The 17,278-nt window shown below is 33.0% G+C and overlaps 1 protein-coding gene across 1 annotated transcript; it reads right to left on the bottom strand.

The window, feature by feature from the left end:
* Positions 1-9,510: 9,510 nt before the first annotated feature.
* On the bottom strand, positions 9,511-16,565 carry LOC132934901 (uncharacterized). Its single transcript, XM_061001313.1, has 3 exons — positions 16,546-16,565; positions 14,129-15,417; positions 9,511-9,764 (listed from the first exon to the last, which is right to left on the bottom strand). Exons 1-3 carry the CDS (start codon positions 16,563-16,565, stop codon positions 9,511-9,513), a joined length of 1,563 nt encoding a protein of 520 aa, XP_060857296.1.
* Positions 16,566-17,278: the final 713 nt, after the last annotated feature.

Below are 17,278 nucleotides of genomic sequence, written 5' to 3'. Positions count from 1 at the left end.
TGGATTGGATTCGATTTGTTGTTTGGTTACCATTTGTTGAGTTTCCCGAATCTGTCTTTTCATTTCAAATTGATAATCTTGGTAATTATACTGAAGTTCTGGGGAGCGTGTTAGAGAATTTGGAACGACGAGAGGATATTCATGAACCACCTCGTGAGGCTGGTATCCAGTGGATGAATGTACTAATGAGTTGTGACAATACATTGCATAAGGGATGTAAGTGTCCCAATTCTTCTGATTTTTATTAGAGTAGTTTCTTAGATATTCACCTTTTCAAAAGGTTTCGACGCTGTGGTCGTTATAACCATTGGTTCCTTGATAGTACGGTTGGGTGTCTTATTTACTTGGAAAATCGGACCTTTTCGGATAAGCTGCCTGATCTGAGCTCTCATGCCTTGCCATTGGTACTGTTGCGATAGTCTGTTGTAAGTACGGGTGTTTCCTTGATGTCCTCCAAGAGGATTCTCATGAAACCCTTTGATAATCTGCTCTTTGTTGTCTTCAGTTAACTCGTCCTTTTTGTATACTAGAATATACACAGAAGAATCACGGAAGATGAATATCATAATTTTTTGTACTGTTTCCCACTTAAGTCTATCGAAGCCGCAGCCTAAACGAGGACAAGCGAGTTTGGTAACTTGAAGTTCTTTGCAACGTACCTTGAGATTCTGAAGACTTTTAAAGAAGTTTTCATACGATGATCTGTTCCACTTAAGTTCTTTGGTCAACAAATAGAAGATATACGGTTTCCTTCTCGTATAGAAGTGATCTCCATGACTGAATGGTTTTGGAGTCAGAGTTCGTCGAGTCGTGCATATTTATGACTGAATTCCAAAGCTATTCCCTTATTCATTTTTATGTCAACTGATACGCAATGAGCTAAGGAAGTTCCTAACTCCGTTTCGAATATCTCTCCTATCAGCTCAACGACGTTCGGCGTCGGGCCTTGCTGTGCTGTATCGGCTTTCAGAAATTCTGGGTAAGTCTCTGGAAACTCTGTTTCTTCTAGATGTGTTTGATTATCTTGAGGATCTGTAGATTCTTAAGGTTCTGGTAAATCTGATGGTTTTTGAGTTTCTAGTAATTCTGATGACCTGGTATAACCCCTAGTAGAGACAACATGTATACGGCTCAGTGCATCTGCGTTCGTGTTATTTACTCCGGGTTTGAAATTAATAGTATACTGGTACTCTTCCAACTTCAAACTCCATCGAGTTAAACGTGATCCCGGATCTGATATGTTGAATAACCAAGCTAATGCACGATGGTCCATTATTATGTTAAAATATTATCCAAATAGGTACAGCCTAAATACTTTTATTCCACATACAATACTGGTTAATTCTTTTTCCGTAGTATTGTAATTGATTTCATTCTTATTTAGTGTTCTATTATGCGAAAGCTATTGGTAAATTCTTTCCAATAGGTCCTTGAGACAGTAAACAGCCTATGGCGTAGTTCGTTGCATCACACGTTAGATTAAATTGCTTCTGGAAGTCTGGGTATTGTAGAATCGGAGCTTGAGTGAGGAGGTTCTTCAATGTTTCAAACGATGTCTGACATAAATCACTCCACTTATAAGGAACTTCTTTCTTGAGTACCATGGTTAATGGCTTAGAAAGTTGTCCATAGTTGTGTATCAATCGTCTGTAATAGCCTGATAGTGCAAGGAACGACTTCGCTTCCTTGACATTCTTTGGAACTGGAAAGGACTGAACACATTCAACCTTTTGAGGATCTGGTTTAGTTATTCTTTGACCTAGCTAAGTGACCTATTTCCTAAGAAATTCGCACTTAAGTGGTAGCAATTTAAAATTATACTGACGAAGTCTGTTAAAGATTCCTGAGAGTATCTGAGAATGATCTTTGAGTTTTTTTGCATAGATAATGATATCGTCCAAATAGACAAAGGCCCTGAGTCCATTTAAACCAGTCAGAACCTTATTCATTAGTCTTTGGAATTTCCCTGGTGCTCCATTCAAATCAAATGGCATCCTTAAAAACTCGAAATTACCTTTGTCTGTGGAAAAAGCCATTTACTCACAGTCTGATGGTATCCATGTGCTGAATCCAGCGTAGTGTAGTATTTGGACCTACCTAGCTGGTCCAATGTGTCTACGATGTTCGGAAGCGGAAATGCATCTTCTACGGTGACTTCGTTTAAGCGACGAAATTCAACACAAACTCGATATTTTATTTTCCAGTTTATGTTGGACTTCTTTGGGACGACCAATAGGGGTGCGTTCCATGGCGATTCACTATGTGCTATAATTATGCCTTCACGTTCAAGATCTTCCATTTGATCTGTGATTTCTTGTGGTATTGAAAAATCGAAGTGTACCACTTGGAAATCTGTGACGAATATATTTTCTCCTAATTTAACATCTAGATAGGTGAGTCTAATTGTAGACACCAGTGAGTCATGGCGTCGTGTTGTGTGCGTACGTTCAGCAGCGGCTATAACCGTTTTGGGTGACACTATGTACACGGCAGCGCGGACGCTTGATGATGTTCGTGCTATTCCACACCAGTCTATATACTCGGTGTTGGAATATGCTGATATGCGATATTTCGGGAGGCACCTCGTACGCGGCGCTCGCTTCACAATGGCGACAATTTCTTGCTACGGAAATGCCACTCTCGATGTTCTGAATTAAATTTATTAAATTTCCTCACGATGGATTTTCTGATAGTCCCTATGATTTTCCTGATGCTCTTGAATTCTGTTTGTTCTCGATTTTCCGTAATTTTTAATATTACACACTTTGGGTTTAAAGATATAGGTTTACGTTTTTGACGACCTCGCATATTTACTTTAAGGTACTGGAATCAACAGGTGATGCCACCGCTGCCAAAAAAATGTTATGTACGTCTACACAACTAAATAAATGAAACACGCAGTGAGATAGTTAACCAGTATACTTTATTTGAGCAATATGTTAATACAAAAAATACAAAGATTTGGGGAGGCTCTGTTGGACTGACAACGACTAACTCGCCTTGGGGACGAGAGTGGTCGGGCTGCCCCCCTGTGGCTCAAATGTGCCCATGCAGCGGAATAAAATATAAAAAGGCTGTTTGAACGTCAAATTGTCGAAGTTGTAATTGTTCTGCTGCTGATATAGCTAATATAGACCGAATTGAATCGAACTTTACTACAGGACTAAAAGTTTCATTAAAATCAATACCAAATATTTGACTATACCCTTTTGCTACTAGCCTAGCCTTGTATCGATCAACATATCCATGAACATTGTATTTTGTTTTATACACCCAACCACAATTTACAATAGTTCTGTCCTTAGGTAACTTTACGAGAGACCATATTCCGTTTTGTTCAAGAGATTCCATTTCATTGTTCATGGCTTCTATCCATTTTTCTGAATTTTGTGGCTTCTCAGTGACACGGTACGCAGCGGCCAGTCTACATTTTTCGTCAAACACCACTACGGGCTACAGCGCGACAACGCCAACTCCCCCACCACGCCACAAAGGCACAAGGTGGGACGGGAAGGCGAGTCGCGTAGAACGAGTACCGGCCGTCGTAGACTAGTTACTAGAAAAGACACATACGTTAAGAACACACGCCACGACCACGATCTATATACCGTCTTATATAGCCGCCGTCAGTTGCTCTTGTTCTTTCTTTTTTTTAATACCATTTTTGTATACCTATATTATTTTACGATTATATCTGTGTGAAATAAACATCACTATCGTCACCCGAAACTGTGTTACCGTTTCTTTTTTAAATTTGCGAGTGTGCCGCCCATTCTAACCCATCAACGACCGGCTCTCCGCGGACCATCTGCCACCACCGTCGTAGCCGTGTCAACAGCTTCCTTGAAACTCACTGGATAGGATTTGACTACGAAAAAGGCTGAATCATCATAACGTTATGGTTTCTTAATATTACTTCTGTCTCGCAAGTTGTACACGTTGACATTTGACCCATTTCCTTGTTCATGTCCTTGTTTTTTATTGTCAGCTACACTTATTGATCCAAATTAATTTTCCATGACTTCATCTCCTTCTGATTTATTGCTGTGTTCTGATAAGCCGTCCTTGTGTAAGCTAAAAACATCAATGTTATAACTATCATTTAAATTATTAGAACATTCTACAAGTTGGTAATTTATAACACTTTCATCCTTGAAAATTACGTCTCTACTAAGTGACACCTCGTTATTTTCTTTATACCAAATGCGATACCCTATTGAAGTTTCTGAATATCCAACAAAGTATCCTTTTCGGATTTTTGCATCCCACTTCTTTCGTCGTTGTTTTGGAACTAAACTACAGTTTATTCCAAATTCTACGAACTTTTCTACTGTAGGAAGTTTATCAAACCATAACTCGTATGGAGTCTTACATACTTTCCCTGAATTACCAGTATAATTGAATGAGAACACTCCTGTATTGACTGCTTCTGCCCACAGTGATTTTGGAAAATTCTTGGCATAGATCATTGGCCGTTGGAAAAAGTAGTAACTCGTCGGTGGCCAAGCAGTCAGGCCGTTGCTGAACTTGGTGTTGGGTCTTGATGGAGTGGGGCAGGTCAGTGTCGTAAGTTTGCGGGAATTCATACAGTAATTGGGATATAGAGACAGTATTGCTTGCGGGCCGTGCCGGCGGACGCGACGAAAGCGCCGGCGGCAACGGGCGGCGGGCAACCGTGACACTTTGACGACGGACACTGCATGGTAAAGGGGGGATCGGGGAACAACTATTACATAACACTGCGGTCATTAGTGCACTAGCGCGCGATATCTAGTTTTATTACCCATGGTGGGAAGAATAAAGGTGCGTTGACTTGTCAACAACGTTAGAATAGGTATGCTCGGGGATATTATAATTTATTAAGGAGGCTAAAAATTCCGTGACGTTACAAGCTATATAGTAGTAACTCATTTTAAGCCAAACATAATTTATATTGATTTTGAAAAAGCCATACATAATTCTATAACACGACGTACACTACCATACATATAATATAATAAAATATAAAATTATCATTTAATATTACTTTTATATTATTATTGTTTTTTTACCTATATTATATAGTATAAACCTAAGTCTTATATTTTCAATAATAATAAAACATAAAATAATTTAAAAAAATTTAAAAAAAATTTATTAATTATGTTAATTTTATAAATTCATATATTTATGTCGATTTTTATAGTGAAGCTTATAAATCACTACTTAATTCTGTACGGGAGGTAGCTAGTGTGAAAATTCTTGGGAGGGAACTCATATATAATTATAATCTACCAGGTCATCGGAGGCAACTAGTGAAAATTAATCTTTTTATTTACGATAAGGTTGGGAGGAAATTACGTACGTTTAGCCAGCCCCCACCCCCCCCCCCCCCCCAAAGAAAAATCTATAAACAAACTAAACAAATATTTAGCACGTACATGAATAAAAAATTAAATCAATTTAATTTAAATTAGATTAAAAACTTCAAGTTGAATGAAAAAATGTTATTTTAATAATAAAAAAAAGCCTAGTTGTATAAAAAATCTATATTTCATGGCTGAAATAAAGTTAAAATATTTGGTAGGTTGAATGATCTTTAGGAAATGCCGATAAAAACAATAAGCGAAAAAATTATGTAAAGTATCTACGGTTATTATATTTTTTCTATTCTACTTTGATTATTCTTTTATTGAATACAGTTTTTTATTACGGTGTTTTTGTTTAATATAGATTTTTTCATCAAATATACATTTTTATTTAATATAGATTGTTTATTAAAAAAAGATTATTTTTTTTATTAACTACAAACATTTTAAAAGGCATTTTTATAGATTTAAAAACATCATGACATTTCTTTGATAATTTTAGGAGGTATAATACTCTGGTTCAAATGACATCGTTTGGAGCAAACGAAATAGCTGAAGGGAACTTTATGCCCACTTTTAAAATTGCATCATTTGATAGGAATTTTATTACCCAAAATTGGAAACAATGCAAAATGTTTACAAATATATTTTATGTTAGAGTCTGATCAAATATCTACTCAAACAAGTATGATTCCAAATTTAAAAGAGGTCTCATTGAATCATTGCAAATAGTTTTGCGTGAATAAAATCACTTCATACAGAGCTTTTGATCTTATCTAGAGTCAAGGTCCTTTGATGATTTGCAAAACTTCAAGTTAATTATTCACGCTGATCGAGTTCCTCAAGAAGAACACAGAGGTCAATATAATGCACCTACAATCGATGAAGTAGCTGTATTATTAGTTAATGAAGATAAAGGTCCCAGAGATATAGTTCTGCCGAGTCTGGCATAGATCTTATGATGCACTGCAATATCCGTTAATGTATACTAGAGGTAAAAACGCTGTAGTGATCGCCGTGAAGGACACGTTGAACACTAATACAATAATTATTTAAACGACGTAGCACGTTCGTTTGTTGTCTTGAGTCGTGGTTGAGAAAGATAGGTAAATAATTAATAACACTTTTTATACTTTTAAAATATGACAATTACATAACACTTTATTATTACAAGTGTGAATTACAAAATAACTATAAGCACTGTCGTAAGCTTGATAGACCTACGACGAGGGCTGACTATCTTCTAAGTAATAGTAGGTGCTCTACCCGTATTTATGCGGGTTCTAACAATGACGTATTGGTGGCGTGATATCTATATTCTAATATTACTTCCCTAGTAATGTAAAATTGCATTATGATGGGAATAGGTAAAACAACTTGTTGTTTTCACCTCTGATCCACGCTTCCTGTTATTTAGGCCTATTTTACATTGCATATTAATACCTACATTACCCATTATAAATTATACTAAATGTATAATTTATTCTACGTGATATTGTTTAATATCGTATTATAGCTGTGGGTATTAATACATCCCTAATATTGTTGAATTGCACTATTTTGTGACTCGGTAAAACAACTTGTTGTTTTCACCTTTGCTCTATGTTTCCTGTTATTTAGGATTATATTAATACCTACGTTTCTACTCATAAATTATACTATGTATAATTTATTATTTTACTTATTTTATTTAAAATAATATAATGGCTTTTGGGTTTACTATAACGCTGTCACATTAATATTTTACAGAAAAATAACCAAAATTGAACAATCACCGTCTCCTGCAAGTGATTTTACTCTTACATACTTATGGTTAGAGAAGCAAATTTAAATCACCTACATTATTACAAAAACTTATTTAGTCAATTCACCGTAAACATGATGGCAAAAATAATTTCTGAAAGATTACACTTTATTTGTAACCATCAAGAACAACTACTTGCGGATGATTATGTTCACCTCCGAGATGCTGTTAACTATGATGCATATATTAATGCTAATAACGTGGGGCAAAAAGTAATACTTCCCTCCTCTATTACTGGCTCCCAACGTTACATACATGAAAAAAATCAGAATGCCATGACTTATGTTCGTAAGTTTGGCCGTCTAGATTCATTCGTTACTTTCACATGCAATCCGAAATGGCCAGAAATAAAAAATGAATTATTTCAAAATCAAAAGTTATTTGATAGACACGACATAATTTCTAGAGTTTTTCATCAAAAACTAAAAAAGTTAATGCATGTATTAAAAAAGAAATATATTTTTAGAGAAGTTAACTGTCCCGTTTACAGTGTTGAATGGCAAAAACGAGGTTTGCCACACTGCTACATTCTTTTATGGTTACAGACAAAAATTCAGACAGCTGAAATTGATAAAATTATTTCTTCCGAGATACCGAACAAAGACAGAAATTCTATACTTTATGAAATAGTATGCAAGAATATGATTTACGACCCATGCGTCGAGTTAAATATTAGATCGCCATGTATGATTAATGGAAAATGTATTAAGAAATACCCTCGCAAATTGTTCAAGGATACTCAATCTGGAGATGATGGTTATCCGACTTACCGACGGAGATCACTAGATGATGGAGGTTATACTGCAACATTAAAAGATCGAGGTCAAACAGAAATTGTGCAAATTATTTGAATGGTCGATACATAGGTACTTCTGAAGCATTATGGACAATTTTCAATTTTTAAATCCACGTTAGAGATCCAACAGTTATGCACTTGGCTTTTCATCTAGAAAATGGACAGCGTGTTTACTTAAATGCATTTTTATGTTAAATTTAATTTGTACCTAACTATTCTTTTAAAATAACAATAAACTACTACCTACTACTACTGTAAATCACATTGGTTAATTGTGTGTAAACCCATAATAATTCATGTTAATCTTTTAACGGCCAGCGGCTATGGTGGCAGGCAGCTTTTGCCTGACCAGCGTCGACGCAACACTCGCGAATATATTGTATTTCGTTAAAAAAACGTGTGTCTTACCAAGACGTTATTGTCTTTATTTCACCTAACCGTTCCTACACCTACACAACATCAGTAAGTACTTTACTATAACTCACATTGATTATGATAGTGTGTAAACCCAAAATTTGTGTTAACCTTTTCACAATGAGTTGCAATCGAATTTCTGTTATAAGAACTCGATGAAAAATAAAATCGATAATACACGTAAGTAATCTGTAACTCAATGTATAACGGTATAAAAAATTGTAGTATTTTTGAGAGCAAACGCATATACCCTAACAGCCCATAATATATTAATCGGTATTTCAGTTTCCAACCATACGAGATATTTAAATATACAGATAACCATTATATACAGACGTTAATTAATTACGATTGGCATTAATTAATAAATACATTTTTCAACAGTAATATTAAAGTCTACCCTAAAATTTAAATGTGAAATTGGTTCTGAATACAATTCGACATTTAAATTACAGTGTTAATTGTTGTACTAAACATTATCGTCTACGAGTGTGCCTGGTACTGAGTCGCAAGATTACATATCCGGTGTGCGTTGTTTTGAATTTCCGGGACGTGTACCGTACTAAAATCTAAATTAGCTAGTAAGTTGTAGTGACCAAAGTGTTTATTTTGAATTTTTGTCTTTGGCCCTGTATAACCAAATTAGTGACGAGTTGTCTGTTAGGAGTTCAAAACGTCGGGTCTCTAGGTTTGGCCGAAATTTGTCAGTTGTCCAAATATTACTGCTAGGCACAAGCGTTCAACCGCGTCATACCTTGTTTGTGTCTTGCTAAATTTTTTGCTTGCGTAGGATGCCTTGCCTCTGGTCTGTCATCCCGTTGGAATAGTAGGTACCGCATCAGCTCCAATTTCGCTTGCATCGGTTTGCAGACAAAACGGTTTGCTATAATCGGGTAGGGACAATTTTGGTGATGGGCCTAGCGCGTTTTTTTATAGATTTGAACGTGCTTTGTTCGACATCTGTCTATATCCACCTAACTTCCTGTTTCATTAAATTTGTTACCGTCTATTTTTGAGACCGAAGGGGAGGACTTAGAATTGAAATAGACCTCTACGTGTTTGGAAAGCCGTGTATTTTTGTGCATTTTTGTGTAGTGGCACTTACAGTTACCCGACCTGAGGTAAAAAATGTTGACAATTTTCACGCCTCACATTTGCCTAATCATTTTGTTGATATATGGCACAGGGTACGCGTCGGATTCCGTCACTTCGTTAAGCCGCCTGTAGTCGACACAGAGACGAAATGATCCGTCTTTTTTCTTTGTCCATACAACTGGTGCGGCCCACAACGAGGTGCTAGGTTCAACGAGGCCCTGGAGTTCCATATCACGCACCATATCGTCGATAGTAGGTTGTTTCTGATATGAATATGGGTAAGGTTTGAGCGTGATTGGGGACGGGTCTTTTAGAAAAATGTTGTGTTCAATTAATTTGTTATGTCTTACTTTTTCACTGAATACTACCGCGTATTTGTTTAATATTTTGGTTAGTTTCGCGCTGTACGATTTCTGGTTTTGAAACTAGTGGCTAGTTTTTTTATTTCACTAGTTAAATCTAAAAACACTGACGAATTGTTTATTTACTGGATAATATCCAATGTCGAACTTTAAACGCTTATAAGAAATGTATTTGACTTACCTATCGGTCACTTTGACTTTTTTTTTTTGTTAATTGTAGAAAAATTTATAGGGAATCTTGAATTAATATACGCAATTGATATACGCCAGGATATTTTGTAAACCGAAAAGTAAAAAAAAAAAGTGGGGAAGTGGATGTCGCTCTGCCTGTAAGGTAAGGTACAAGTGGGCCACTATAAAATGGATGGTATTAAATTTGAATTCAATGATATGATGCCATTGTATACGAAAGACGATTCTGAGCGGTGACGCGGTTGGTCAGTGTGGATATTTTATATTATACTATTTATATTGTTATTACTTATTATTAATACAGTAGCCACGGTAAGTTGAATTAATATTATAACATTACAACAAAATAACTAAAATAGTTATTCTTGGTTTTTTAATATGTAATTTCGTCCCAATTTGAACTTAAAATAACTAAAAAAATAAACTGTGTTTATTTATTATTTAGATTTTTGGTAAATTTTACTTACGTGGAACTTTGTTTTATATTTTAATCCTTAGCTATAAAAGTTGAACATTTATAAATGTTTAACTACAAAATCATTTTCAAATTTCAAACTTGATATAAATGTTGTTAAAAATCGAACTTTAAATGCTTATAAAAAAAATTTGTGCCTATATATTTTTAATATTTTTCAACTGCTATTAAGCAACATATAAGGAGCCTTTTATATTACATTTTAACGCTTTTTGGGCCGAAAAATGTTGACCCAAAAAATTTAAAATTTGAAATTGTCTATAAACAGCGCAAAACAATCCAAAATATTTTGAAAATGTTATTAAGTATAGGAATTGATAAAAGAAACATATGATTACGAGAAAGTAACTGTGTTTTGATAGTTATTGAGATAAACAACATATTATTATTATTTATAACGTACAATACCTAAATATCAATTATATTGGTAACTATCTGGTAACTGACCGGTAAATATCCACGACAAGCCCTGCAATAACTATTAGATATTAAATTATTTCGGTTTGTGTTGTGTCCTTCCACCTCGCCGTGTTAAGCAAAAGATATTATGCCAGACCACCGGCTAAAAGAAACCTGTGGCGGTCTACAACACGACCATATTATTGTCAATATATTTGAAGTTTTCTGGAAAAACAAACACAGCATAACGTAACATGTATATCGTTATAATGACTAAACAATAATGATGATCAATACATTAAGTACATTTTAGTTAAATAAATTTTTATTAATCAGTGGGTATGTAAAAATGTTAAACACCCGTAATTTTTTTTGATAGATGGGTATAGCTGTTTACGGTAGTTAAAATACTACACCGACGAAGTAGAGGTAGGTAGCACACTACACGAGTACCTAAAATAATAAGGGAGCTCAGGGAGGCGCAGGATGACGTATTTCTGGTGGGGAAGGGAGAGGGGATTGTCGGTGTGACGCAGTATGACGTAGTACAGGTGTGGTGAGTGGGAGGGGAAATAAGCTCAGGGTGGCGCGTGATAACGTAGGAAAGAGTAAGAAGGTGCTGGGAGTAACTGGGAGGGGCATTTTAGGTGGGGGAGTGGGGTGGGAGGCGCAGTATAGGCTTGTGGAGTGGTAGATGTGGAAGGGGGGTATACAGAACTGGCTATTTTATACTACTCGCATAAATTTAAATTATAATGAAGTTTTATTAATTTTATTGTAAGAAAAATTTATTAGGAGTGTTTAATCAGAACATTTATATACTACTAGATTAATATTACTATGTACAAAAAAAAACTTAACTAAATAATTATTACTCCTTCTTAAATTAAAACATAAATAAATTAACACTTAAAAATAAACAATTGGTTAAACAAAAAATTCGTAAAATATAGATCGCATACATACAAAATATAACCCATACGTCAATATTCACCTCGAGTGTGTAAAACACCAAAATCATAGACCCAATTGCTCGTAGTCTTCCCGCCGTGAAAATTCAATCTGATAGAAAATGTCCAAAACGCGATATGTGTAAAACACACAAAATATACTTGTAATTAAACAAATGAAAATACAAGCAAACAAAAACACAAATGTTAAAAAGAAATTAGGGTAGTGGATTACGAATGATGTTGGACACCACTGTCGTGTACCTATCTCTCGATAGTACACAAAACAATAGATGACAATTCACACTATTGAATAACTTTATTAAAGGACCATCCAACTCAAAAAATTTTCTCAGGCTTAAATTAAAGTACAAACTTTGACGAAAAAAATGATACCACTAAATTAGTTTGTGACTGTCCGTTCGCTAGTTAAGCGATTGCGCGTGCATTGCGCGTGACGTCACGGATTCGTTCGTCGCGGCGGCGGTCATATACAATACACAGCAATGTTTATCCGTTTTTGGTTTAACGTAAAGTAACTGCTAATAAACTTATATTTTTTCGAATAACCTAACCAAATGTATTTAAGAGTACCTCATAATCTTTCTATTCGTATAATTATATTGAATTTTGGTTTAATATTAATGAAATAATAGCAATTATATTATAATACACCACTGTCATATTATAGTGTCAATTGTCACTAATTACTCATATGAGTACTGCTATGATTTTATTTATAATTATATAAGATTTTATCGATGTTTATTTTTTATAACAATATAGTCTTATTGTCGTATTAAAGTTATAAATATCTTTATGGTTATGATAATAATTAATAATAATGTTATCTTTTATTTCGTATTAGTGTTTAGCTAGTTACTACTAACAACTAGTAAGTACAGTGTCAGTGTGAAATGTGAATGCGGTCCTTTCTAGTTACACGATATAATATTCTAATATATGTAAATTATATAATATTTTTTAATGGCCCTTCAACCATATAATTTCGAACCAACAGTGGATGATCTGGGAACAGATATCCAACCACAAAATGTAAATAATTCATTTTTGGAAATCGACGTTAGTGGACGATCAAAAGTGGCCAACATAAATAATTGGTGTACGTGCGAAAAATGTTGCATTTTTAGTAACGATATTGAGTGTGTTTGTTGTGCCGAATTTGAAAAAGTTACATCTTTACCATCGGGACATAAGTGTATAACAGAGAGTGATTTGTTTAAAAAAATAATTTTAGACGAAGACATACTAAACATTACCCGTCATCAAATTATTCTAAAAACAAAAAACAAATCTAAAAAGAAATTACTCACTATGTCAATTTTATCAAATAGTTCATGGAGGTTCATTTGTTACACACAATATACGCATTGGATTAATTCGTGGTCTTCATTGGGAAAAGGTAATATTATCATACATTTATTATATATATTAAACTGTTTATAAGTAGGTAGTTGATACCTAATAACTAATAAGTAATAACTATATTATAATACCATTGCATAATATAAACTATTTATTTATAAGACTTACCCTTATCAGGTGTACGAGTTGTTATTCCAGCCTGTGTTGTAAAAACTATTAGAGAGAAATACCCAGAAGTGAATGGAGTTTATGTTGGATTCAAAAATGGAAGTAAATTACCCAATTAGATAAACACAATTTATTTGTTATCATTTTAAATAAAGAATGTATTCTAAATTGTAATTGTGTATAAAACATAACAATAAAACAAATGATTGTAAATATACATAATAATTTATACATAGACATGTATAATATTATAAAGTATATGTATACATAATTATAAACATATGATCCTTTAAATATTATTAGATACAATTTTAAAATACATTTAGATGCCAGTATTACATAAATCTCTTTTGTATGGGTATTAAAATAATATTAAAACTAAAAAACATTTTTAGTAATATTTTTTTTTAAAACATTTAAAATCATTTTTGATTATTATCGTTGAAAAATCTGGAATATTTTTTTGATCGCAACTCATTTATATCTGGTTTTGGAGTAGAAATAATATTCTTTGGTACAGGTATTAATTGTTCTTGACTTTGGAAAATTATGTTTTCCTTAGCTTTTTCTTTTATATTTTGCATTATTTCCGCACGCCAATCATTGGTTGTAGATGAATAACGATTTTTAATTGTATAACGCCCCAAGGGTTTAGAGTACACCATTTTGTCCCCAATCATAGTTTTGCCTACGTTACTATTATGATCTAAAATAGCTATAATTGAACGCATATGCATACCACTGTACTTTAAATGAATCCTTTTAGGCATGTATTTTAATCTGACGTTATGATATGATTCTAAACGTCCTGTGTGTACAAAATGTTTGGCATGTTGGAGATCTTTTAGAAAATCTTTTGCCAATAAAATTTTTTTTAGAGCATTGTAGGACTCGCTATCTGGACGTATCCATAATGTATTATTTGTATACTCTTCGCTCAATGTATCATGTTCACATTTTTTTATAATTCCATCTTCTTCCCACTCATGTATATTACTTATGTGTTGAAGAACTGATGAAAATTTTTGTGTAAGTAATGAACCATCCTCTTTACATGTTTTAGATGACCACCATAAATGATTATTTATGCTTGTTTTCCACAGATAAGCATCGGGGTATTTTTTATCCAATATTTTCATTCTTTTCATCAAACTCTTTGATAAATGCCAGATATCAAACTCGTGTTGAATTTCCGGAAATTTAGTGCGAATATCATATCGAATTCCTTTGTGCCTATCAGTTAGGAATAAATCAATTTTACAGCCTTGTTCTACCATTTCTTCGAGTAACATTTCGCAAGCTTTACGTTCTAAATCTCCTTTTACCATTCCTTTTTGGACAAGCTTGAAATCAATAATTTTACTACTATTCAAGTCCATTAATGTATAAATACAATATTTCGCACAAAACCCTGGAGAATCAAATTGTCCATCACCTGCTACCCAAATTTTATCTGAACTCTTTAACTCGTGCAAATTTAATTTTTTATGTTCACTCCATATTACGTTTATCACAGGTTCTGTATAATTTCGAATTATTTTATCATATGAAGTACGAGAAAAAAATGCAAGTTTTAATGTTTCACAAAAAACTGTCATTTGCGCAAATAAAATACCAGATAGCGTCAAAGATGCACCTATTAAAATATTTCCCTCGGGACGTGTTCCATTTTTATTTTGTGAGCTCCATTGGTATAAATGACCTTCTTCACAAATCGTATTGACCGATAAAAATGCACCTTGGACGAAGTGTTTAAGTTTTATTATTTTACCAGAACATATATTACAAGATTTGAATAAAATTAAAAGACTTTCCCAAAATACTATAAAACATGCATTTGTACTTATATCTATCATACTTTCATTATTTTTAAATTTTACATCTGTATCATCTTCAGAGGAGCTATTTTCATCCGACAAATAGTTGAACGACTTATCATAATCACCTGCACTATCTTGACAACGGTAAATTTCATTACCTATTTCACATTGGATGCCCTTATCATTAACAGTGTCATCATAACTTTGTCTTGAACATACAGAAATCAAACTAGAATTTATATTTATGAAATCGTCATCAACATTTTCGTCATCAAAAACTTCATCATGTACATTTTTTTTTTTTTTTGGTGTGCTAGTTTTTAATAATTCTACGACCATCTCTTTTTCCCTCTTTCTCGAAATTCTTTCCTCTCTATTTGAATTACTAGTAGTTGAAGCGATAGAAATATTTTTTTGAGTACTAAAAATGGTAGGGAAAACTCTGGGTTTTAATCTTACAACTACTTTAGTGTCGGGCATAAGTTTTTCACGTAATAAGTCGGATTCATTAAAATCTTCGTTAGAAAAATGTTTAGAACAAATCATTGATGACTTACCAGGAACAAATTGTTTTCTCTTACAAAAATTAGTCCACTTTAAAAATCGATCTGGCGAGGTTTCTCTACGAGGAAATCTAAAAAAATGAATTTTTCCCGGACCATTATTTTTTGAACTATTGCAATTGCAACCAAATACCGAACACAACATTTTTGTGGCTGCAATAGTAACAATATAATAAAATAAACAATCACAGGACACACCACTATGTCGACAACGTGAGTACAGTATACGAAATGAGAGGTATATTTGCAAGGCTGGGCATTAACGAGTTAAAAATTAAAATTAAGTTAAAACGTTAAGTTAATATTAACTAAATTAAGTAACTCGTTACTTTTTTTTGGAAACTTAATTTTAACTTAATAAGTTAATTTTTTATCATATTTAACGTGTTAACTTCAAGTTAATTTTATACAGATTTCTTAAAATTAAGTTACATTTTAAATTTGACCCATTGATTTATAATTTTGTTGGCTTGAGAATTATTAGATATCATAGAAAATAAATGGGAAAATGACGTACCTATGGTTAATAAATAATAATTATTACCGATTGAGTTTGATATATACACAATAGACATAATATAGGTATTTTCAATTTTGTAAATAGCCTATTAGCCTGTATCCAGTGTAATACTAGTAATGCCCACCCGCATGTAATAATAATTAATAATTAATATTTATAAATTTGTGATTATTGTCTATTGATGTATATACAAATATACAATATACATACAGTATATACTATAACTATATACTTTATACATTATACATATTACGAATAGTGAATACGAGCCATATTGGATATAAATATTTGATCATATATTATGTTTATCATTGTCATAATATTATATAATGAAAAAGAACATTGAACTATTATTATATATTTAAATTATATATTAAATATTAATATAAATTTATATTTATATGTACTCATATAATTGTATACGGGTCTCGACGTTCATGTACTTAATTAGTTTTCTTGTAAACCATAACTCATTACCTAGTATAGTGACATTTTAGCGCATACACCACACATCCTGTCTGATTCCGAGAAATACATTATTACTTGAAATTATTAAAATAACTCATGCCTCATGGGGAAAAATTATTTTTGAATATCTGATTCAATATTGAAAATATTTATACTCCACGATTTATAGTTTTAATTACGGTATTGTTATTTTGCTGCTTATTGCTTCATTGACCATTGACGTGCGCAGAGCGGTACTGCAGTTCGATTGACATTTCGTCGATTTCGAGTCATTTATTTGTTTTAATTCCACTGTGGTGTTTTTTGTTATTATTTGTATATAATATTAATTAATGATGACCGAGTCAAGAGACCTAGAGTCAAAATGGCCGCATTTAAATAATTATTTTAAACAGCTACCTGCGGATATTTCGGATGTCAGTGGAAATTTTGTGTTCAAATGTGTCCTTTGCCTACCAAAAACGAAATTATTGTGAAATTATTTGAAAATAATTAAATTTTTAATTAAGTTAATTTTA

Source organism: Metopolophium dirhodum, chromosome 1, assembly GCF_019925205.1.
Source record: "Metopolophium dirhodum isolate CAU chromosome 1, ASM1992520v1, whole genome shotgun sequence".
NCBI classification, from domain to species: Eukaryota; Metazoa; Arthropoda; class Insecta; order Hemiptera; family Aphididae; genus Metopolophium; species Metopolophium dirhodum.
This window is presented reverse-complemented; position numbering and strand designations above follow the sequence as displayed.